At 50.4% G+C, this 22,786-nt stretch overlaps 4 protein-coding genes across 30 annotated transcripts; 2 read left to right on the top strand and 2 right to left on the bottom strand.

The window, feature by feature from the left end:
* Position 1: 1 nt before the first annotated feature.
* On the top strand, positions 2-1,314 carry LOC117602154 (transmembrane protein 222). Of its 2 annotated transcripts, XR_004580890.2 has the most exons (5): positions 2-240; positions 387-597; positions 667-797; positions 857-1,055; positions 1,115-1,314. XR_004580890.2 is itself a non-coding variant. In XM_034319785.2 (4 exons), exons 1-4 carry the CDS (start codon positions 110-112, stop codon positions 936-938), a joined length of 555 nt encoding a protein of 184 aa, XP_034175676.2. In that variant the 5' UTR covers positions 2-109; the 3' UTR covers positions 939-1,314. The 2 variants fall into 2 exon arrangements, 1 of the variants encoding a protein (XP_034175676.2); XM_034319785.2 differs by having other exon boundaries at positions 857-1,314.
* Positions 706-3,420, bottom strand: LOC117602155 (uncharacterized). Of its 3 annotated transcripts, none has more exons than XM_034319788.2 (2): positions 3,272-3,420; positions 706-1,867 (listed from the first exon to the last, which is right to left on the bottom strand). In XM_034319788.2, exon 2 carries the CDS (start codon positions 1,862-1,864, stop codon positions 1,415-1,417), a length of 450 nt encoding a protein of 149 aa, XP_034175679.1. In that variant the 5' UTR covers positions 1,865-1,867; positions 3,272-3,420; the 3' UTR covers positions 706-1,414. The 3 variants fall into 3 exon arrangements, with proteins under 3 accessions (XP_034175679.1, XP_034175678.1, XP_034175677.1); XM_034319787.2 differs by lacking the exon at positions 3,272-3,420 and adding an exon at positions 2,045-2,325; XM_034319786.2 differs by lacking the exon at positions 3,272-3,420 and adding an exon at positions 2,041-2,323.
* HDAC4 (histone deacetylase 4) lies at positions 2,484-21,302 on the top strand. Of its 24 annotated transcripts, none has more exons than XM_076691687.1 (18): positions 2,485-2,755; positions 4,651-4,786; positions 13,867-13,923; positions 14,535-14,695; positions 15,241-15,345; positions 15,771-15,896; positions 16,016-16,098; positions 16,176-16,285; positions 16,682-16,819; positions 17,319-17,419; positions 17,501-17,641; positions 17,723-18,116; positions 18,217-18,669; positions 18,740-19,009; positions 19,171-19,517; positions 19,714-20,268; positions 20,341-20,480; positions 20,545-21,302. In XM_076691687.1, exons 1-18 carry the CDS (start codon positions 2,741-2,743, stop codon positions 20,606-20,608), a joined length of 3,396 nt encoding a protein of 1,131 aa, XP_076547802.1. In that variant the 5' UTR covers positions 2,485-2,740; the 3' UTR covers positions 20,609-21,302. The 24 variants fall into 24 exon arrangements, with proteins under 24 accessions (XP_076547813.1, XP_076547807.1, XP_076547802.1 ...); XM_076691694.1 differs by having other exon boundaries at positions 13,864-13,923; positions 17,723-17,786; XM_076691688.1 differs by having other exon boundaries at positions 13,864-13,923; positions 17,723-18,113.
* LOC117602152 (uncharacterized) lies at positions 4,813-7,015 on the bottom strand. Its single transcript, XM_034319782.2, has 3 exons — positions 6,576-7,015; positions 6,214-6,492; positions 4,813-6,150 (listed from the first exon to the last, which is right to left on the bottom strand). Exons 1-3 carry the CDS (start codon positions 6,963-6,965, stop codon positions 5,845-5,847), a joined length of 975 nt encoding a protein of 324 aa, XP_034175673.2. The 5' UTR covers positions 6,966-7,015; the 3' UTR covers positions 4,813-5,844.
* Positions 21,303-22,786: the final 1,484 nt, after the last annotated feature.

Below are 22,786 nucleotides of genomic sequence, written 5' to 3'. Positions count from 1 at the left end.
GCAATGTTAAAACGCGACTTCAGATGACACTGATGACGCGTACACGAAACGAAATTGTATTATTCGTTCAACGAGAGAACGTACTACCGTATACGGATCAAAATAAGTAATGAGGGACGAGGAATTGTTGAGCGAAACGCAAGAATTTTCCGACAATCCGTTAAGCATGGATTTGGTTGTCAATCCAGCGAGACAGAGATTTCCATTCTGTATAGTATGGACGCCGTTACCGATCCTATCGTGAGTAGAAACGTCACGAACCAACCTATATTCGCTGGTATTTCTAACTCGAGATGAAACATATACGTTTTTGCATGTTCTCTAGACGAATCGATTCCCGATCGAATCGCAAACGTTAGACGATTATTTCCCCTTTTGGTGTTAAGGTACTTCTTACCGTTTATCGGTCACATGGGCATTGCCACTTCTACCGGTGTGATACGTGATTTTGCTGGCCCCTATCACGTATCCGAAGATAACATGGCGTTCGGAAAACCTACCAAATACTGGCAATTAAATCACGCTAAAGCTAAAGGAGGTGTTCAAGGCTGGGATTCCGCTGTCGCGGAAGCCAGTGAAATTTATAAAACTAGGATGGTTAGTGTGTAGGCGAATTGAAACTTTTACTCTTTTTTCTATAAATACAATTTTTTTTTTTTTTCACAGCATAATCTATGCTGCGACAACTGTCATTCTCACGTCGCTACAGCGCTCAATCTAATGTACTATGATAATTCCAATAGTTGGAATATGGTAAAGTTAGCGTTTCTTATGCTAGTGCACGGAAAGTATGTGAGGTAAGATGCTCGTAATACGTAAGTTTTATCCATTTCATCATCAATGTATCTTTTTGCAGTGTTCTAGGATTTCTTAAAACTTGGGCACCGTTCTGTTTGCTCGTCGCTACTGCAACCTTGTTTTGCCTGTTTCTACGATAATTCGGGTGTCGATTTTACCCCGTTTACTCATCTTTTCGTCTCTGAAATTCTAGTTAGCCACGTCGGTCGTTTGATACGAAAAGCCATCGTTCTGGCAGTGAAACAGCCAGCCCTTTGGTAATTTAAACTTTATTACAAACACGTATCGACTCTCTAAACTTACACTCATGTTACAGATATACAATATCGTGACATCTATGATGTAAAAGTTAACGTTGTAAAAGTTGATGAAAGAACTTAAACGTATCGATACACGATACATTACAATGCAGACGCGTCAAGTTGTAATTTTTTGTTTAAAAAAAATAAACTTATACTCGCGTTTTGTCGAGTGTACATACATATGTGTGTCCATAATTCATTGCAACACCAGAAACCTTGAGCTTTTATGAAGGCATCTTGCTCTGAATGCAAGCTGGTGCAGTGTGCACGCAAAGAAATTTGATCAGCGTCAAGACTGTTAGTGCCAAAAGAAATCACTCGTTACTTCCATTGTTCATTTCTGCCACCACACTTTCCTCCACAGAAAAACTGTAATCGTAGTCCTGATTCCTTATTCTTTCTATAAACGAGAGCATTTCACTGATTCTGAGTTTGTCTATCTCTAAATTGTTGTTCATATTATTATCGAGGCGTTTGCACAATTTAAACGGTACTCCGTTCAGATAGTGCGCATTTTCTCCTTGATTAGATTCTATCGAAGAATCGTCCAAAAGAACTCCACTGTAATCTGAAACAGGTGGAACGGACGGATATAAATGACCGCCGGGGTACGGCAACGAGTCGTGAGCCGTGTTCGGTGGCATCGGATTTGGCCATTTGTTAACGACTACATAATCGTCAGGTTGGCCCAAAGATTGATCCTCTTCCGTGGTATCCGGTGGCGAGTCTTTGTGATGTTTCTTTCTTCCAAATAACCAAGACATTATCTGCAAAGGAAAGCTTATCGTTCACCATACAATTGTTTCGATGCGCATTAACGGACAGACGAGGTTACGCGCAGAATAAAATTTTTCCAATAGACTCGATGATAAACGACAAACAGTATTTCAACAATTATAATCGCTGATACGATTAAGAAATAAATACCAGAATTACTCACGTACGAAGGAAGGAAGGAAGGAACGAACGAACCGAAAAAATTATCAAGAGTAAAGCTTCCTCTTTAAAAATTGATCATGACTGTAACACCGTATACTTGTTTCGTTGAGTTCTCCACGTTGAAAAAGAGCGCGTATCACAGCAGGAAAACGTGAATTATTCGAAAAGCACGAATCGTTTGTGCGATCGACGAATTTAGCGTGATCGACGGAGAAATGATCGAACACGTAACCTCAATGGAACGCGATACTATCGAAAATCCCAAACACAAATGGTTTATAGGAATTTCCATTAGATGGTAGCACTGGATAGATGATCGTGTTGCGCAGGCGCGCGTGCGTGTGCGCAGATCGGAGAGAAGGAAAGAGAGCGAAAAAAATGGATAAAAAGAGAAAAGAGCAACTGCAACGTCATCGCGTTCGCAATCCCGTCGTCGGCCGAGGTCGTCGAAGGCACCTACGACAGTCGGTAGTTGGCAAGCCTGCGAATGATCCGCTAGGTTGTAGGTTAGAGATAGTCGATCGCGTAGTTGCGTAGCTAACACGGTCGTCGAATCGCGTGGAGAACTATGAATCGTTTGATTATCGTGGACAGTTGGTCAAAGTAATCGATACGTATCGAACGGTGGTGGTTGAACGGTGGAAAATCAGCGTTAGAGATTCGCAGAATCCAATTTACGCGTTCCTCGTGTCACGAAACGCATGCGTGCTACCAAGGTAACGAAGTGCATCTGGCAATAATCGGACGAGCCGTTATAGTTGGAGAAACGACATCGAGGTAGCAGCGCGATCGCATTGTTTTTATGTTTCCCGTGTGTGTACACACCATGCATATACGCTCTGTCTAAGGCGTATCGCGAGTGTCTCGCTAGTGTGTTTGTACTTTGTACGCGTCCAGTTGTTTTTCGAGTGTTTGTGGTAAAAAGAGAAATTACACGGTGTACCATCGGGGAACGTTTGAAACGTTGCTGGTTCGCAAAGGTGTGGCAGAGTTACCAGTAAGTCTCGAGGCTGGAAAATTTGCGCGGTACCGAACATCGCAGGCCCTCCTGTTCGTTAACTCTTTGGTGCGTTCCTCTTTCCACGACCGCCCTCTCTCTCTCAGTCTCACACTTCTTCCCTCCTTCTCACTCACTATTCTCTATCTCTCCCTCCTTTCTACCCTCCATTCTTTCTTCTTTCATTTCCTCTCTATTTTCTTTTGCGCTTTTCCCATCTCTGTTTCTCTCTTACCTCCTCCCACCCTACGTCCGTCTCTAGCGCTCAATCTCCCATCCCTCGTGCCTGCCCGTTCGTTCTTCCCTTCGTTCCGCTCGTCCGTGTTCCTCTCTCCTGAGAAACACTCGACGGACGAATCTACGCGTCGTATTTTTGCCACGTGTCACGCGGATCAAAACTCGATCTAAAGTTCGCTAGTTTAAACGGACGTTTAGGCGCGACGCTGTTTCGCTTCCAGTGAGATAACGTTTCTATTTTCGCGCTCTATGATTCGATTCGACTCAACTCGACTGAACTCGATTCGATTCGATTCGATGGAACGAGAAATCGAGAATCTTTCGTTTCGGGAGATCGAAACGACTCGGCGACGACGAATGACCGCTTTTGTGACTTTCGATCCGTTACTGCTACCGCTATCGCCACTGCCGTCATCACCACCACCATCGTAATCTTGGTGCGAGAAAACACTGACACACGCGGGAACACGAATACTCCGACACTGATACCAGTAGCATCATCGCCCACCGTAGTTAGGATCGCGAGATAGATAGATATTGGGTCGTTGTCGAAACTCGTAGCCCGATCTCCGAAACTAACACGAACGATTCTTTCGCGTTTTTTCCTTTTCCACTATTCGCTATCGCGGCCGGACTAGCGATAAACCGCAATGGGCAATAGCCTGTTGCCCATGCAGTTTTATCACTCGTTATGTAAATGATTTTCGTGGATCGTGTCGGAAAAATAATACCTCGGTGTTGTGCGACATTCGGACAAAACACTTTTCTTCCCCACATCCGTGGACCTGTTGTTTTCCGTTTCTCAAAAAATATCTAGCAACGCGTAACGCGATGGCGGCGTAACTAACGCCGGAGATTTCGGCGCGAAAATCGTATCGAAAGCAAGTTCACTCGCGCGCAGCAGGTGATTTTATTATCATTTATTTAATAACCATCTCGAAAGGGCTGAAATACTTATCTCCTATACTTAATCTACCTAGAAGGAATGCGAAAACTGCACGCGCCTAGTTATTTTTCACATAGCGTCGATCAATCGACGCGTCGTGCATGATTCGAAACGAAACGAAGATGGACAACGGAACGAAACGGAACGGGACTAAACGAAACGGTTCGACTGTAGAGACAGGTCGAAGCGTTAAATATATAGGTCAGGAGGATATCCCGATGATCAGCGTGGAGTGCAAGATTAACCGCGTATTAATTAAAATTCCTAATGATAAAGCTTGCGAAACGAGGATCCGATGGAATTTTCGTGAAAACACGAAGCGATCATATGGGGGGTTGTAGAATAAATGGCCGCGATTCGATCGCGAAACTCGTGGCTGTGGCAAATTGTGCCGGCGGCGTTGTACAAAAGGCTGTTTGTTCGCGTTGCAGGGGACAACGCATGCGACGAGCAAAGAAGAGGGTTACGACGTTCCGGTGTTCACGGTAAATGCGCAGGGTACGGTGAATGTTGGAGGAAACAGAATGTCCAGCGAGCAAGCGCGAGCCAGCGCCGTCGCGACCAAAGGTAAGTTGTCGCGTTCCTCGCGGTATCGGCTTCTTCGAACCCGCCAACGTTGCCCCCCTCGTTGTTCTTCTCGTTCTCCGATCGCTCGAACGAGAGCCAACGTGCGCGGAGCAGCAAAGAAAGGAGAAAAATACTCTTTCTCTCGTCCCTTCGAAAGGAGAAGCGGCCGAGGTCATCGACGAGGCGACCCAGAGTTTTGCGGTTGACGGTGGTATTCTAGCAGCGTGGGAATCGAAAGATCGCTAAGTCACGCTCGATAACCGGCAGCTTCGTCGACGTCGAAACTTCCGGTTCGCTTTTACGGTTGCGCTATCGATAGGATTCGGGTAGGTGAAGTGATCCGAGCCGAGGGGATGTCGGCGGTATACGCGAGGCTCGTTGGATCGAGAAATCGTTGGCGCGCTCTCAACCTTAACACGAAGCTTTCATTCATCGTTTCGTATATATTTTCGATCCGTGCCACCCCTTCCCTCTCCTCTGGCGATCGCAGTCTCGTTGCCATTCAGCATCGAGACGAATCGTACGCGCGCATAGATCATCAGCGTGGCACGCGACGGCCGCGTCGCGACGCAGCGCGACCAGATTGGACGCGATTCCGTGAGATAGGCGACGGTGAACGGGGAGGGAGTAACGGAGATGCACGGGGTGGGGATCAAGACAGAAGGAAGAAGATAATAAATATTTCGAAAAGCGGAAAAGAGCGGGCTCAAGGTGGACGGTAGAGACAGGTGGATTCTGCGCCCGGTATTTCGTGGTCGATGGTTGATCGTTAAGTCGGCTCGAACATAGAAGCCAACGACTGACGGCAAGAGAGGCGCGGCGTAACGTTGTTGCTCGGCTTCTCGAGCTTTCTATTTTTAGACGGCCCGATCGAGTATACGGGCATCGTCAAGGCCGTGCGTTGCGAAACGATTATCGGTGGCACATGTTGCGCTCGCGCTACCAACCGTACCCGCCTCGCTCTTCTACACCGTCGCCAGTCTAATTGAATCGGATCGAATCGGGATTCTCCCGCGATTCGTTCGCGCATCCGACGGACCGGAAGTGCGCGACGTTGACTATCGTTCGTTCGATCGAACGGCGCATTCGCCGGTCGAAGAATCGGCCGGAGGAGCGTCCGCGAATTTCGACACCGGGACGTAAGCGAGACGCTGACTCCGCAGGATCGACCAGTATCTTCTGTAGGCGTGGAGGCTGGCGGTTATCAGAATAAAAAAGATCCCCAACGCCTTGATCGTCATCGCTTTTCTCTCGTCGTGCTCCGGACTCGCTGTCCACAATAAAAATTCCACCACGTCCTTAGCCATTTGCGACTCGGTCGCCGGCGTGCCGTCGTCGTACTCGAGCATGCCCTGGTAAAGCAACTAAACACCGAAACCGATAGAAGAGTTAAAGAGGGAAATTTTATGCCCGTCGCGTGAACGTACTTGAGGCATCGTCGTGAATGCACCGGGAAAGTAAATGTTAAAGTATTGGCCTTCCTCCGGTCGCACGCCCGCCGGCGGTTCCATGAATCCCGTCAGCAGGGAGAAGACGTAATCGATGCCGCGTTTCCGCGCGTACACCAGGAAAGTCAGGTCCAGCGGGTACGCGCCAAAGTTCGCGGCTCTGGCGGCTTCCTCGTTCGGATAAGGAGGCGGAATCCTGTCGATTAATTTCGCGGGTCTGGTGAAGTAGTTACCCTGATCGTCGGGACCGTCCTCCACCTATTCCAAAATGAGACGCGTTTCTGTTTTGGAAAAATCTTGTCTCGACAAGGAAAGGGAGAAGTCGAAAACACCGGGCGAACCTCGAATTCCGCGGCGATCGCTTTCGCCTCTTCTCTGGTGTGAGTCGCGTCCACCAGGTCCATGAAACGAACGTATCGCAAACTGTGACACGTGTTGCAGACGGTACGATACACTTGCCACCCTCTTCGGAGAGCCGCGTGATCGAAGCTCTTCAGGGTTCTGTTGAACATCCAGGGATACCTCGGCAACGATATCTCGTGCTCGTGCGCCTTGACCGATCGTTCGAGATAACAGAGAACGGTCCCGCAACCGGCTATCAATCCCGCCAGGACACCCAACCGCCTAGTTTTCCCGCGAATCGACAGCCACCTACGCTCCGCTCCCTTCTCCGATGGATTCAACTTACCGCGTGATACCGAGAAAACTCGATTAACCTTAGCTACCGCCATCGCAGGCGTTGCGTTTTCCGTCTGCGACTCACGCTCGACGAGAAATGATCGAAACAAAGTAGGATCGCGTCGACGATCACTCGCTTGCACCCTCCGTTCTAGCGATCTTTTCAGGCTGCGGACCGCGCCTACCTTCGTTTCTCTCGCAGACTTCGATCATCGAAGTACGCACGATCGCGCGTTTCTTCGTTTCTAAACGCAACTCGTGGTTACGTAACCCGCGAGCCAAGTTACACAATCTTTTACAATAAAGGCGATGAATATATTTCCGCGGCGTTATAAATAAAGTACTCGGTTATGCTTGGCATTATGCATTCGCACATATTAGCGCCTCGTATACGAACGGAGAGAGGTGGTCGCGGTCGCGGTCGTGGTCGTGGTCTTGATCGCGGTCGCGGCCGCGAGCGCTGGATCTTTCGATATCGAAATGTCGAAATTATCCCGTTACCGATTAACCAACGTCAATTTCATGACCGCGTGAACGCGATTTACGGAATTGGTCAAGAGTAGGCTGGCGCTCGATAGACGAAAGACGCGGCGGCGATAAGGTTGTTACGGATGATAATGCTTGTGTCCACCGGACCGATCTAATAATAGGTACGTACGTATCGATCCGCGTCACCCGCCACGGCAAACCATTATTCTCGCTCTCGGTCTCGGTCTCGGTCTCGGTCTCGCTCCCGCCTCCGATCTCCTACCCTTTCGTCTCCTGTCGTATCGTATCGTTACGTAGCGAAAGCTCCGTCGAAGGGGTCGGAATCGAACTCGACGGAGAGACGAAGCGACGAGGTCGTTATCAAACGGCGCGTCGCGGCGCACCGAACGAGCCGCTATTTATATCCGCGTTCCACGCGCTTCGACGATGATACGCGTCCCTCGGATTAACCCGATGCCCGGTGGACGCGTTTTGTTTTCGCTAGGGGCGCGCGCGAAATCGTTGGACAAAGGAGGAAGGTAAGGGGAACGAGCCAGCTACCCGCGTTCGCTTTCGATCTCGTCACCTCGTTGAAAGGTTGGAACGAGGTCGCGTCTAAGAGAGAGAGGATCGCGTTTTGTCGCGTTGAAATCGATCGCGTTACCGCTCGATAGGTTCTCGCGACGCCTACGTTCGATTCGCGGCTGAGAGGTAACGGGCAGCGAACGTGGTCGGGACGCGCGTCGAAACAGCAGTGCGCGCGTAAAATAGCCTCTTCGAGTTTATTTTCATCGGCTCCATTTATTTTCGCTCGGTTTACCGTTTCCCAAGGATGTTTCCGAACGGTCTGCGGAGCGTGGCCGATAACGCAAAGTTGTGGCTCGGCGCGTTTCTCTCGAGGTCGCTGCATCCGTCGACGGTCGATCGTCGAGATCGATACTCGGGTTAGGGAAAGAAGGTCGGTTTTGCCTCCCCCCCCTCGTGGGCAAGGTGCACGCGAGGATGCCGTACGGGCAAACAGGAACGCAAAGGCCCGCGATGATCCATATATTTGGGATCTATTCGGAGCCGAGTTTTGGTCCGTTGCCAAATCTATTTTTCCGAGCGAAGGCGGGATCGCGTATTGTACCCGTGCTAATTTCGTCGCATCGTAACGTGCTCCATTCCCGAGGTGTGGGCGGTTGGTTGGCTGGGTGAGTGGGTGGCGTTGGTCGTTCGTAGCGCGACTTTTCCAATCTACTACGAGCTTTTGTATTTCCCTCCTATACCTATCTCTCGATTTCGATGAATTCCAACGGCCGATCAATACGATTCGAGTGAATTGTAAAGATACCAAACTGCTTCGACTATTTTTCACCCCTCGGATCTTACCCTCCGCAATTCGCCTTTCGCGATGGACACCGGGACGGAAACGAATAACGCGCCGATCGATCGCCACGGCTATTTCTATTTTTATCGCAACGACCCGTTGCTACGCGAGCAAGCACGGTTCGTCGCGGCCGTTCCTCGTCGATCTAGCTTTCGCGATCTGAACCGCTCGATTTCTTCTCCTCTTCGCTCTACGTTCGCGCCTTTTTCCCCGTCGTCTTTCCCGTACCTCGCGGTTCGTTTTCCTCCGTTGGCCGACGACGGAACGCTGATCGTCGGCGTCGCGTAGGTGGCGCTAAAGTTCGGACACGCGTAAACTTCGCGGACAAGGTGGGAAGCGACGGGAGGGGGTAGTAAACATAACCCAGATTCAGGAACGGTGGCAGCCGTACCAAGGGAGACGAAAGGAACGCTCGAAACCGATAACCTAGCCCAATAACGCGTGCGTTTCGATATCGCATCTCGGATCCATTGAAAGGTCATCCTATCGCGAACGTCTGGATCCCATCCGTTTCCATCCGCTCTTCTCATTTTCTTTCCTTTCCTTTCCTTTCCATTCCATTCCATTCTTTGTCTCCCATTTTTTTTCTCTTACTTTGGATCGAACCGTTAGCGGCAGCGGTCGTCGGCTGTGTTTCCGATGAGTCAGTAGACGAGGCGCGTCGTTGCGGCCCGTTAGGGTGGCGCCAACGCGACACGTTTTACTGCCGTTTGAAAATACCGCGAGAACCGATAGGATCGAGCTTCCGCGTTTACTTTTACTTTCTCGCTTTTTTTCTAGTTTTCACGCGCAACGTAAAACCCGAGCAACTCGCGTTTTCCTGTTACGCGATCTACTCCCACCGCCTTTCCTACTCCGCTACGAAAAACACGAACGTTGTACGCACCGCGAATATTAATGCGTGTTTTTGCACGCGTAGACGTTTATTTTTGCTCGTATTTTTAGCTGTCGGTATTTTCGAACGGGACCGCCACTATTTTTGTCCTAACGCGCCATACGGCGTATTACCGAAAGACCACCTACGAAGCGAATCCTCCCCTCCCCGGCTTCGAATTCACCACCGTTTGTTTCGGCCGCGGAGAAGAATCGAGCGGGAACAGGGACACGGCTACGGTCACGGGAACACGGCATCTCCGGTTCACCCCGTTCCAGGCCGAGGAATTCGATGGGGAATCGGTCTAACGTAGGACGTCGCGAGCCTTCGGACGTTCCGAACGCTCGTATCGATTCAGCTATTTCGAGCGGAAGGTAGTTCACGGTATAATTGCGCCAACACGTAATTAAACGGAGTTACGTGATCAACTACGCAAATAAACGGCGTGTTTCGAGTTGGTCGCGCAATTACGACCACCGACTCGCTCGAAAGATGGAAAAATTCGCGAACCATCGAACGGTTACCGTTCGAGGACCGATGAGAAACTCCCTTCCGCGATTCCGGCTACGATTCGCGAAAGGGATGAGATATATAAAAATAGAAATGATTTTGGACGATTAGTGGTAGAAGGAAAATCGAGGGGTTGCGAGTCGATCCGTAACGAATTGCCGTTCTCGTTCGAGTCTACCCGAGCGCTATTTCGAAGGGGTGAAAGGGCCGTAGCTAGGTAAGCCGCTAAAAATAACGCCGGTACATCATATCGAGCGGTCGTCTATAAATAGTTGCAAGTGACGAGAGACCCTGGATGGATTAGAGTCGCGAGCGACGTTGCCCACCACGCGCCATCTTTTAGAAAAATTCAAAACACCGACACACCTTCGAACGTTTGCCCTTCTCTAGCTCTTGTTTTTCTCTGTCCGTGTTTCGCGATTCCGGTAGTAGCGCGGTAGAATTAAAGGGGATGAAAGCAGGGACCACGCGATGGTCCCGATGGTACCAACAGAAATGTAGGCATCCATTTGCAAAGGAGAAGGGGTAGCCGAAGGTGCCGAGATTTTTCCCTCAAACTATGACCGCGTTGTTTCGCTATCGGCTCTTTCGGTCGATCGATACGCTTTGTTGGGCTTTAAGGTGGAGCGAGGAAGCGGAGGGAGTTGGTCCGAGAAGGGGTGACCTTGCCACCTATTTTCGGAAGGTAGCTTTCTCGTGACTCGCCGTCTCGGAGGCCTTCCTTCTTTCGAATGGAAAGGAATCGAAGAAATTCGGCGAACCGTAACGGCGCAGAAGGGGGATGAACGACGGGGGGTGAAAGTATCGATCGATTCGAAACAGTACTTTGGAAATACCCAACGACCCTCGTGGTCCTGCTCGTCGAGGTACGAAACGCGTCGCACCGGTTGGCTAGAAACCACCTGCTCTCGCTTTTTCGCAACGCCATCGCGACGCGTTATCCAACTCCTGGAACACTGTCGTTGCGTAACGAGCGAATAAATTGCATCGGATGCGGCAATAAGAATCGAGAATAAGTTTAAACCGCGGACGCCCGGATCGACGATTACCCTCGAAGTAACATCCCCGTCGATTTAAGTGATTCCAATGACGAAACTCACCCTCGCCAAACTATCTGTTACAATTTTCGATAGAGTTCGCCGGGGCGAAGTGAATTGGCCGGTGTCTGAATCGCGGACGATGAAAGAATCGAGGGAGGACGATAGAGAAGGGGATGAAAACGCAATGACGCTAACGGAACGGTCGGCGATCGGTCTTTCAGAAATTGGTGAGCGTGAAACGGAAGAAAGGAGAAGTGGAATTACGTTATCGATGATACCGGACGAATAGATGGATAGATAAATGAATAGGAAGAGAAAAAGAGACAGGCGAACGCAACAATACCGGGTGTCTATAAATAGCGGAGATTGTAGAGTCTTGCGAAGCACGGCGCTGGCGTCGTCGGCGGTGTCCTCGCGGAATAACGGCGACGCGACGGAGGAAAGGGAATCGCGAAAGAAGCGGCTGAGACGCGCGGCTCGTACAGTTTACTTTGGACTTTCGCGGTGTGCTCGATAGCTGGTCAACGGTGTCCGCCAGACGGTTTTGTTCGGTGTCATCGGTGGTGAGAAAAAGTGACGGTGTTGCGGTACAATACCGTGCGATGCACGCCCTGACAAGGCGCGCCTTTACCTCGCGAATTATCAACCCTTCGCTCCGAAAAGAGACGCATCCTCGCGAAGGATGAAGGAGGACGCGTATCCTCGCGCGCTTTTCCATTCCAACTCGACGCTTCGTCGTTTTCCTCTTTCCTTTTCATCCCTTTGTTGCTGTCGTTGCTCGATTCTCGAGTAGCCACGCGTCTCGCGTCGCGACGTCGAGCATCGTTTCGAAAGGTAAACTATCTTTTTTCTCCTTCCCTTTTCGCACCCGTGTCTCGCGTCGCGTCGATTAGGGTACCGTTTCCGACGTCGCGCACCGGACCACCTGTTGTGCTTGATCGTAACAACGGAGCCCCGACTGCTGCTCGATAGTACACGGTGTGCGGTTTACATTACGGGAACACTAGCTACAAACTCGACGCGACGGTTCGTTGCGTCACCTGTGTCGTTCACCCGTCTTCGTTTCCGTCCTGGGCATCGTCAGCGCGTCGCAAACGGGATAAAAAGGTGACGAGAAATCGAGGAAAGAAGGAAAATGATGGGAGAAATGAACGAAAACTAGGAGACAGGTTTCCTCGGGCAAGTTCGAAGACGATTTCGAAAACTCGTCAGGCGACGAACTTTATCGGGAACAAAGATGCGTCGTCTTTGCCGAACTCGGGAATAAAATGGACAAAAGATTCGGGACGAATCGCGGTGGTCGCGAATTGAATGCGAAGCGACGGAGAAACCGAAACGTGGCTGACGTCACTGGAATCATTCGCGCCACTTAGACCGAGTCACGGGATCAATTTAGAACGCGAACAAACGGTCAAGTACCGCTACTGTCGGCCGAGAAGTTTTTCGTCGCTTTAACCCGCGAACTGAACCCGAGCTTCTTTCGATCGATCTTTCTACAAAATCGGAGCGCAATGTATCGTTGTTCCTTCGAACGATACGGTATCGACGGTAGTTTCGCGCGTTTCCTCTTAGCCGTGTCGTCGGGGTCGTTGGTCTTCCTTCCTCTTGGTCGTTCTATCGAGGAAATCGAGCGTGCGCCACCCACGCGGTCGCGCTTCCTTCCCTCGACTCTCCTTCCTCTTACAGAGGAACGCGATCCATCATTTCCTTTTCTCTTTTCTTCTTTTCGAAAGAATCGCGACGAGAGAAAGAAAATCGCGCGCTTTCGTTCCGCGATGATCGGGGGTGGAAGAGGAGCGTAAGTTTCTCGCGTTTAGTACGCGCGTATATAAATGTCATCCTATATATAGCGATCGTTCGACTAATCTTAGCTAGTCGGCCACCAGCCAGCAGGAACACGCGTAAAAACTTGCCACGACTCTGATCGCACGTTTCTCCTCTCGTTTCGCTGCCTGCCGCGAATCGACTTCACGGAACGCGGCCTTTCCGCTCGAATATTTTCCCTTTCGAACGAACGCGCGCTGACCTTTCTCCTTCTCTCTTTCTCTACCTCCACTGACCTACGCGCTGACCGACATTCGTGGTCCTCGACAGAGGCGGCGCGATTCCTCGCTGACGACGACGGGGAAGCTCCGTTTTGCGCCCGCTTATGGACGACGAGGGTTTTGGAAAATGGCGCGAAACGCGTACTTGGATCGATGCAAGCTTAATTACCGTACCATGAATTCGGGAGGTATTCGCGTGGACGAGGGGGCAGGGGAAAGGAAGATCGTTCTCGTTCGAAGGAACGTCGATCGCGACGCGGTAACAGAAGCGGCCGGCACTCCGGTCCGCGCCAAGCAAACAGGAGAAGAAGGAAGCAAGAGCAAAGCAAGCGTCGGAGAACGGCCCTCCTCCGCGATTAACCTTGGACTTGACTCGGAGGAATGCAGCGTGCAGTGACCCCTGCTCTCGCTCGCTAACTCTCGACGTTCGTCGGTTTCAGCTCGCGCTCTCTCACCTTTCCTCCGTTCATGCCCCCTTTCCTTCTCTTTCCCTTTTCCCTATTTCCCCTCTGCACAACCTCTTCCATTTCGTACGAATCCAAACTTCTCGACTCGATATCCCGATTTCTGGGAAAACGCGGAAAATCCGCGCAGACGAAGAGGGATATCGCAAACGTTAAAACGATGCCTTTGTGTTTGTTCCAGAAGACGTGGGTTACGGAAGCGTCGAAATCGCGTCCGCGTTTACCCATCTGCCACAGAAAGGTAAGGATTAGGGAGAGGAAACGCGAAGCGATCGAGCGCGTTCATTTCCTCCCGTTCTTCTTCTCTTCTTCTCCGCTTCCTCCGACTCGGCGAATCGAAACATTGACTACTTCGCCCTTGCTTCTCTTTTACCTGTCGACCACAGGCCCTGGTCGAATTCACGCGGGCAACGGTCGGACGAAGCGCGAGGAAATAGGAATGGAATGAAGAGAAAGGAAAGGAAAGATAAGGTGGTTGTCGCGCGCATGACGCATCTAAAAATAAGCGCGCTATCGAGCCTCGAGCTCCTCCTCTACACCGTTTTAACGATCAACGACGACTGTTATGCCGTCGTTTTCGCGGTCGCCCACGTCCTCGCCGTCTTCCGATCGTCCGTACGCGAATCCCTAGTCGATCTCCTTTTCCCCCTGTGATCGACCGAGAGGTAGAGAAACAGGAAGCGAAAGAGGAAGAGGAAGAGGAAGAGGAAGAGAAGGAGAAACCTCGTGGTCGTAGCGCGGGTCTTCTGCTTCTGTGTCTCCTCTTCTTCTTCTTCTTCTTCTTCCTTCTCCTCCCTCTTCTTCTTCTTCTTTTTCTTCCTGTTTGAAAGACGAGCGGTCGTGTATGCGCAGAAATGGCCAGGGACACGCCAGGCTCACCGATGTCTAGGCCGAGAGAGCTGGTCGGCGGAGTTGGCGGTGCTGCGACCACCTTGACGTCCAGCGCGTATCACACCGCCTCCACCGATCCAACCGCCCTGCACGGTCACGCGCTCCAACAAAAAATACTCGAGGTAACGTATCTCCTCTCTCTCTCTCTCTCTCTCTCTCTGTCTCTTTCTCTTTCTAATTTCTCCTCTCTCGGTGCACGCTCCAGCTCTCGTCGTCGTCGTCGTCGTCGTCGTCGTGATCGTCGTCGCCGTCTTCGTCCTCGTAGTCGTTTGAGCGGAACGCCGCGAGAAATGGGTATCGTTTCCGCTTCCCGTAGCCGCGTGTTCTCCTCGCCGCGTTCTCGCGGCTTTTCGCCCTGTCGCGTCACGGCTATCCTCGTGTTTTTCGACCGACGGATATATATTTTTCTGGCTATAAATAAAGCGAGGATACCGTTTTCTCGCGCGTCGCGTTCTCAAAGCGTTCGCTAACTTCGGCGTCGGTCGCGCGTTATTTTTAAACTCGAGCTTAAACGCGTGCGTACGCGCGTACGAGCCACGCCGCGAAAGCGTCGTCTGGGTCATGCGCGCGCTATTCGCCACGGTTTCTTCCGAAAAAACGCATTCGATCGTACGCTTTGCCGATCAATCGTCTCTAACCAGAAACCGTTACGATTCTCTGCTTTCAGCTGCAGCAACACCACCAGCTTCAGCAGCAGATACTGCGACAGCAGTACCAAGCGCAGGAACGACAATTGGCCGAGTTGCACGAGCAACAGATGCATCAGCTGAAGGTGAGCGCGTATCGCGTGAATCAAACGCTATACCATTCTCTATCATCTGTTTCTCCATTCTCTCTCGTTCCTCTTTCTCCTCCTCCGCCTCCTCCACCAACAGATTATCCTCGTTCGACGATCGAACATCGCGCCCGTTCCCCCATTGTCTTCGAATCGTTCCGAGTCAAAAGTCCATCGGAATATTCCTTCGGTCGCGTAAACTCGACCGAGGCGGTACGCGACGCGAAGCACGCCTGTACGGATGCGCGAGTGACGCGCGAAAGAATAACCCGTTACTCGCGTCCGTCCGCGCCAAAACGAACAGATTCCATTCGTCCCTTCTCCCTCTCCTTTTCTCATTCACTCATTCACTCTCGTTCGTTCGTGATTTTCGAACCGCGGAGGAAATGATTCTAACGACTGATCGATTCCTTCATTTTCAGCTATGGGAGCAGCAGAAGCAATTGGAAGAGCAGAGGAGGGAAAAGGAGAGGCTCGAAGCGCTCAGGAAAAAGGATAAGCACGATCACAGCGCGATCGCCTCGACGGAGGTCAAGCAACGGCTTCAGGTACTTGATGATGCCGGGCGCGAGCCGCGGATCCAGTAACGAATTGAATAAAATAGAATAGACGGCGCAGGTGGTTCTTGTGCTTTGCGAGAAAGTTTGAATTAAACTTACGATTTCAGAGCTTCCTTGTGAACAAAAAGCAGAGGGAGGCTGCGGCCGCTGCGAATGGAGCGGTACCAGGTACACCCGGATACAGGAGCTGGTAAGATTCTCCAGATTCCTCTCGTACCTAAAATCATGAAAATTAATTAAACGAATGAATGTAAATTTGTGGAACAGGTTGCAACCGCAGTCGGAATCGGCAGGCACCGTCAACTCCTCGCATCCCTACCGGATGCCGCAGATGCTGCAGGAAAAGTTTGCCGACGACTTTCCTCTACGGAAAACAGGTAGATATACGCGTTAACGCGCATACGTGCTCTACGATACAATAATATATCCCCGTGGTGTCGAGTGATACGCATACTTGGTGAAAGGTAGTCTCTCTTTCTATGTGTGCCTATGTACGATAGTAGAATGCCTACTAAAGCATGGTTTTTTGCGATCCAACCATTTTGCCTGTACGAAGCAAACGCGTACCCTTGTTCCTATTATGTATCGCCTCCCTTCGCGTACAACCCTTGAAAAAGATTGAAATACCCTGAAATTCTTACCTCGATTCACTCTTTCCTTTCTTCCTTCGTAATTCACTCGCGACCTCCCTTTCCTCCGTTTTTCGCCACCGTTTCGCTCCTCCGGCCCCCTTACGTGGACACCAACGACTAACCCTGGCTAAACTTGGCCAGCCTCGGAGCCGAATCTGCTGAAGGTGCGATTAAAGCAACGCGTGGAGAGGAACATGGCAGCGTCGAGAAACTCACCCCTGATGGCACGCCGGAAGGATCGTCTGCTGTCGCACCTGAAACGGAAATCACTGCTAGCAAGTACGTCCTCCTTCGATCGAGCTTAATCGGACTTTCGTTCGATCTCGTCGATCTTTCTCGACTCTTCCTGTGCGTGAGCATCAGCCAAACGATTCGTTGCATCCGTGTTCACGATTAATCGATCGTTGATTTTTTTTTTCTTTTGCCTTTTCTTGCAAGTGTCCAAGTAACAGCATGTAATCAGACAGTTACCGATTACCAATTGCCGATCATTAACAAAATTTCGAATACGATGAGAAACAAGAAAAAATTGAGAGGATTTATTTGTCGAAGCGTGTTCGCGCACACTTTGCTTCTTTGCCGTCTCCGCTCGTTCTCTCATTCTCGTTCTCTGAAAACGCAGACCGAGAGGAGGAAGGGGTAGAGTGGGAAAGAGAGAGAAAGAGAGAGACAGAGAGAAAACGGAGGGGCTCGCTCGAATTTCATTCTCGTTCGCGGACACGTCACAGACAAACCGCGACGACGCTCATCGACGCAACGCTGATAAAAACTTTTCCAGATTCTAGCAGCAATCCAGAGTCCGGGCCTAATTCACCGCCGACCGTCAACAATTCCCAAGCGAGTCCTACCGCGGCCGGCAACGCGACGGCCATTCAAGAGGTGAGACATATTATTACCTTTGAATCTTTCACGATCTCATTATTTCACCGTTCTTGGTTACGATTTTGATATTCTCTCCAGGAGACCGAAAACACCGGTTACGGCGGTCCTTTAACCAGCAGCAGTCAACAGGGTAGTCTTTCGGATCTGTCGTTGTTCAGTTCACCGTCCATGCCAAACATCTCGCTCGGTCGACCTCACGTTCCGACCGGATCCGGCACGGTAAAAAGTCTACCGGATTGCGTTCATTTGGACTATCTACGTACCTGTTCCGTACGTTCTACGTTCGACCGTGTTTTGCAGAGCGGCACGAAACTGGCGACCGTCTCGGAGGCAGAGGTGCGAGCAGCGTTTACCGCACGGCTAGGTATGCCGCTCACGGGGCAAATGTTACCCGGCACGTTGCCGTTCTATCCGTCGTTGACAGTGATCGAAGGAGATCCGCCGTCGAGTGGCGGCGGTGGTGGCGGTGGAGGTGGGGGTGGAGGTGGAGGTGGTAGTGGCGGCTTCGTTCATAAACAGATGCAGCAGAACATGGAGCATCATGCGAATAGGCAACACCCGTCCTCGGTTTATCACGCGGCTGCTGCGGCTGCGGCTGCGGCAGCAGCGGCCGCCGCCGCCGCAGCATCACCCATCACGGACACGCAAGTAGCGCACGCGAGACTGCAAAAGGCTGGTCACCGGCCTTTAGGTAGTATGTTCTCTCTCTCTCTCTCTATCCTTCCTCGCCACCCTTCGAACGTTCGTCCGACGTTCGTACGACCGTCCGTTTGTCGTTGCCTCCTTGTCCACAGGTAGAACTCAATCCGCCCCGCTGCCACTCGGTCATCCGATGCTGCAAGGCGGTATGATCGGACCGCAGACCCATTACGAAGAGTACCTGGCGGAGAAACAGCTTCACGATCAACAGCAAGCGCACAATTATCTGAAACAACAGATACGTCAAACGGTGTTGACGCGGGTCGGTTCTCGCGGTCAGACTAACCAGTTGGACGAGGCTCCCGAGTCCGAGGAATCGGAGGTGATCGATCTGACTGGAGGGAAGAAGGAGCATCCGTCGGAGGAGAGCGAAATCTCGAAACAGCAACGGGATCGGGAGCAATTTCTTCAGCAACAGAGGGATCTGATGATGAGGCACACACTCCAGCTCTCGAACGAGTCGTCCGCGGCCTACGGTGGAAGCAGGAGCGGTCAATCGAGCGCACGACCGTTGTCCAGAGCGCTCTCGAGCCCGTTGGTTCACCTGGGTAAGAGAAAACCGAATTATCGTTTGTCGTGTAGTCTCGAGCTCTATACCTAACCTTGGTGTATCCGCAGGTCCTCAGGGAAGCGGGGAACTGTTTGCGCGAACCTCTTCCTCTCATCGACCGACCACCGGTCTGGCCTACGATCCACTGATGCTGAAGCACGCATGCGTATGCGGTGAAACCGTACGCGGTCATCCCGAGCACGGGGGCAGGTTGCAGAGCGTCTGGGCCCGGCTGTCCGAGACCGGCTTGCTACAGAGGTGCGATCGAATACGATCGCGGAAAGCCACCCTCGAGGAGATTCAAACGTGTCACAGCGAGGCTCACGCTCTTCTGTTCGGTGAGTCGACTCCGCGCAATCGGCTCTCTACCATCCTCCTCCCTCCCCCTCCTCCCTACTCTATGGTGTAAACTTTATTTTGCCGCGTCGCTATCTTCCACCCACGATTTGTTCGCGGTCGGACAGACAGACAGACAGAAAGTAAGGTGTGCTTCGCGCAGGAACGAATCCGATGAATCGGCAAAAGTTGGACGTGTCGAAGCTCTCTCAGCTGCCCATCAAGAGTTTCGTGCGACTGCCTTGCGGCGGAGTTGGCGTCGATTCCGACACTACGTGGAACGAATTGAATACCGCGCCAGCCGCCAGAATGGCCGTCGGTTGCGTGGTCGACCTCGCCTTCAAAACCGCCATGGGCGACATCAAGAACGGTTTCGCCGTCGTACGACCACCGGGCCATCACGCCGAAACCAATCAGGCGATGGGATTCTGCTTCTTCAACTCGGTCGCGATCGCTGCGCGATTGCTTCAACAGAAGCTTGACGTTCGGAAAATTATGATTTTGGATTGGGTAAGAGAGCCCTTCTACTTCTTTCTACTTTGTTCACCCACTCTCTCAACCCACCACCACCCTCATTCTTCCTTCTCCCTTTCACCCCTTTCTCGTTGCTCCGTCATATTCGAACGTGTGTAATGTACACCTACGTAATAAAAGCAAACTCGTAACATTGACGCGTATACCCAGAGTCCGCTTATTTTACCTTTAGGACGTCCATCATGGGAACGGAACGCAGCAAATGTTTTACGACGATCCGCAAGTGTTGTATCTGTCGATACACAGGCACGACGAAGGTAACTTCTTCCCGGGAACCGGAGGTCCGACCGAATGCGGAGCCGGAGAGGGTTTAGGCTACAACGTGAACGTGGCTTGGTCAGGTGGATTGAATCCACCGATGGGAGACGCCGAGTATCTAGCTGCTTTTCGCACGATCGTAATGCCGATCGCGAGGGCGTTCGATCCGAGTATCGTTCTTGTCTCCGCGGGATTCGACGCCGCGGTTGGACACCCGGCGCCTCTCGGCGGCTACAAAGTAAGCCCGGCCTGTTTCGGAAAGATGACCCAACAGTTGCTCAGTCTGGCGAACGGTAAGGTCGTCCTCGCTCTCGAAGGCGGCTACGATCTCGCCGCCATATGCGATTCCGCCCAAGAATGCGTCCGAGCTCTCCTCGGAGACGAACCCAGCCAGCTTCGGGACGAGGAATTGACTAGGATACCTTGTCAGAACGCGATCGACACGCTGCAAAAGACTATCGCTGTACAGGTACGAATACGCGGGTTTCTTACCCTCCTACCTATTCGAATCGCTTCAACTTTATATTTCTTTTTCGAGCAGATGTCGCATTGGCCTTGCGTGAAACTAAACGCGCACACGGCGCCGATGAGCGCCATCGAAGCCGGCCAGAAGGAACGCGACGAATCCGAGACGGTCTCCGCGATGGCCTCCCTCTCGATGCAGCAGCCTACCAATTTAACGTAAGTCAACTTATTTCTTCTTCGAGCTATTCCCCTCGATCCGACGTTTCTTTTTTATTTTTAGGACTACCCCAGAACATTCCCGCGAAGTTTCCGAAGAGCCCATGGAACAAGACGACGCCAAATGAAAGCAGAGCTTTCCGTTGCGCGATTCGCTTTGGAGACTGTTGTCGTCGCGAAACGATCCTCGTCCCGTTCGTGTCGCGTCGTGAAACGCGAAGAAGCTGCGACACGACGGGAGATCGTTGTCTGCCCCCCAGCCGTCTGCTTGCTGCGTTCCTCGCATCGGCCAATCGACAGCGACGAATGTTCGCGCGCCCTTAGCTCTTTTGCTTTTTTTTTCCTCTCGTTCAAAGCCCGACCGCCTTGCCTTCGATCCTTCTAGCGAAGGAAAGCGTCTACCAAAATCACGAATGTTCTTAATGAATTTTTCATTATCCGATTTTCGTTGAACCCGCGCAAAAGACAGTAGCGTTAAGTGTTTAGTACTCTTTCATTTCCGTAATTACTCGTTCGCCATTCTCTACCTTTTTATCGTTTCCTCGAAGTTGCGCGACTTTTGTCGATATTATTGGGTAACCGATCGTTTGAAAATGAACTTGCAAGCAGAGTCGAAGGAGTATAGGGAGGAGGAGGATATGCATGGTCGCGCGACGAACAACAAGAGATAGAAAGGGGTCGTTTCTTTTCTATGTGTTGTCGTCGTCTCTCTTCGGGCAGCATATCGCGATATTTTGGTTGTTTCGTTGCGAACAAAGGCTGGTGTGATTTTTGTGATATTTTGTAAGAAAAAAACAAAAAAAAAAACAAAGAAAGAAATTTGACGAAATACACTTAGTCGAAGGTGTAAATGCACGCGAGAGTGTGGTAGAGAGCAAAGGAGCGAATGAACGAATAGAGTGTACGAGCGAGTGATAAGAGAAAGCATATACACACACGATTGAAATACGAGCATTTATTTTTGTGTCGTGCATTTTACGAGAACACGAAGAAAAAAAGAAAGAAAAAAAAAAAGATTTTAAGCGAATCTGTTGATCGATTAACGATCTCGCCAGATTCCGTTCGTTCGCGTATACGCGTGTACGCGCGTATCATAGGATTTAGCACGCAAAGACTTTTTGTGTACTGTGCGCGAGGAAAAATGTAAGCGCGCGGTTACGCGTATCAAGTACAAGACATATGTGTACATCGTACGTTTATGTGTCCGCAAGAATCTCAAGTGTTCGTCGAGTGTTTCGTCCCGTGTTTTTACCAAAAATTTACGAAAATAACGAGACCGCGAAACATTGTCTCGGTCGACTCGTGCCCGCGAACTCGGATCTTCCTATTTTCCTCTTTATCGTTCTACGCACACTCCGTTTTCATTTTCTCTCCGTCCTCGGTTCTCTTACCATTTTACCTTCGCTTTCCACCTTTTACTAATTTCAATATCATTCTCCTATTTCAGTTCCTTCCATTCTTGTTCCTCCCGCGACACGATCCGACCGAATAGTTCGTTGTTTTCGTCAACGATCGTTTTTTGGAAATTGTTGACATTTTTGCGAGAGTTTCATTCGTTTCGAGCAAAAGGAAACTTGCAACATTCCGGTGTATCGTTCGAAGCCAATCGATACAAATTAGATGTAAATCGTTGACTCGCATCGAATAGCCGACTCACTAACGAAACAAGATTAGAAGAAACCCTAGAATCAAAGATTCTATGAAAATAAGGAAAAAGAAGTGTAAAAAAAGAAAAAAAAAAACGTATCAACAAGAACAAAAAGAGTTGCGATTACGTTATTGCACATGTACGAAATATGTCCATACTGCGTAAGCTTAAATGTATTAGTCATACATTTTTTTATGTATATAAATGTACCTCGTAAAGTAATTTCAAATAAAACGTATAGTCATTGTGTTACGCATACCGTTATTAACATTTGCGTCGGTTATAGTCTTTTATCATCGCGAATTAAATGATCAGCCGCGACTGACGCAAGGTATTAACGTAACTTGCCACCACGATTAACTTGGTATCTTCTAAATTTATTTTTCTTTTTTTCTCTTTTCGTCCTTTGTTTCTTTTTTTGTTTTTCAGTATACAGATTTATACGATATTACGACTAACTCTGAAAAAATCCTCCTCCTACGTTATTTTATTTTATTATTTTTTTTTGTGTGTCACCGGATGTGATCGTGATCGAAAATCGTTTACGAGATTTCCTTCGATTCGCTTCCCATTCGTTTCGAACAATTTTCACCTATCCGGTTCCCCGTCAGAACGCCGTAACCGTTTCTTTTCTTTTTCGCTCGACACGCCATACGCA

This window comes from Osmia lignaria, chromosome 13, assembly GCF_051020975.1.
Source record: "Osmia lignaria lignaria isolate PbOS001 chromosome 13, iyOsmLign1, whole genome shotgun sequence".
NCBI lineage: Eukaryota > Metazoa > Arthropoda > Insecta > Hymenoptera > Megachilidae > Osmia > Osmia lignaria.
This window is presented reverse-complemented; position numbering and strand designations above follow the sequence as displayed.

Coding starts and splice junctions, on each gene's coding strand:
- LOC117602154 (XM_034319785.2), top strand. CDS start 110: ATGAGGGACGAGGAATTGTTGAGCGAAACGCAAGAATTTTCCGACAAT. Junction 241..386: donor ACGCCGTTACCGATCCTATC/GTGAGTAGAAAC, acceptor TTTGGTGTTAAG/GTACTTCTTACCGTTTATCG. Junction 798..856: donor GTGCACGGAAAGTATGTGAG/GTAAGATGCTCG, acceptor ATCTTTTTGCAG/TGTTCTAGGATTTCTTAAAA.
- LOC117602155 (XM_034319788.2), bottom strand. CDS start 1,864: ATGTCTTGGTTATTTGGAAGAAAGAAACATCACAAAGACTCGCCACCG.
- HDAC4 (XM_076691686.1), top strand. Junction 16,099..16,175: donor ACACCCGGATACAGGAGCTG/GTAAGATTCTCC, acceptor TTTGTGGAACAG/GTTGCAACCGCAGTCGGAAT. Junction 20,269..20,340: donor AAAAGACTATCGCTGTACAG/GTACGAATACGC, acceptor TTTTTCGAGCAG/ATGTCGCATTGGCCTTGCGT.
- LOC117602152 (XM_034319782.2), bottom strand. CDS start 6,965: ATGGCGGTAGCTAAGGTTAATCGAGTTTTCTCGGTATCACGCGGTAAG. Junction 6,493..6,575: donor CGATCGCCGCGGAATTCGAG/GTTCGCCCGGTG, acceptor ATTTTGGAATAG/GTGGAGGACGGTCCCGACGA. Junction 6,151..6,213: donor CATTCACGACGATGCCTCAA/GTACGTTCACGC, acceptor TTCGGTGTTTAG/TTGCTTTACCAGGGCATGCT.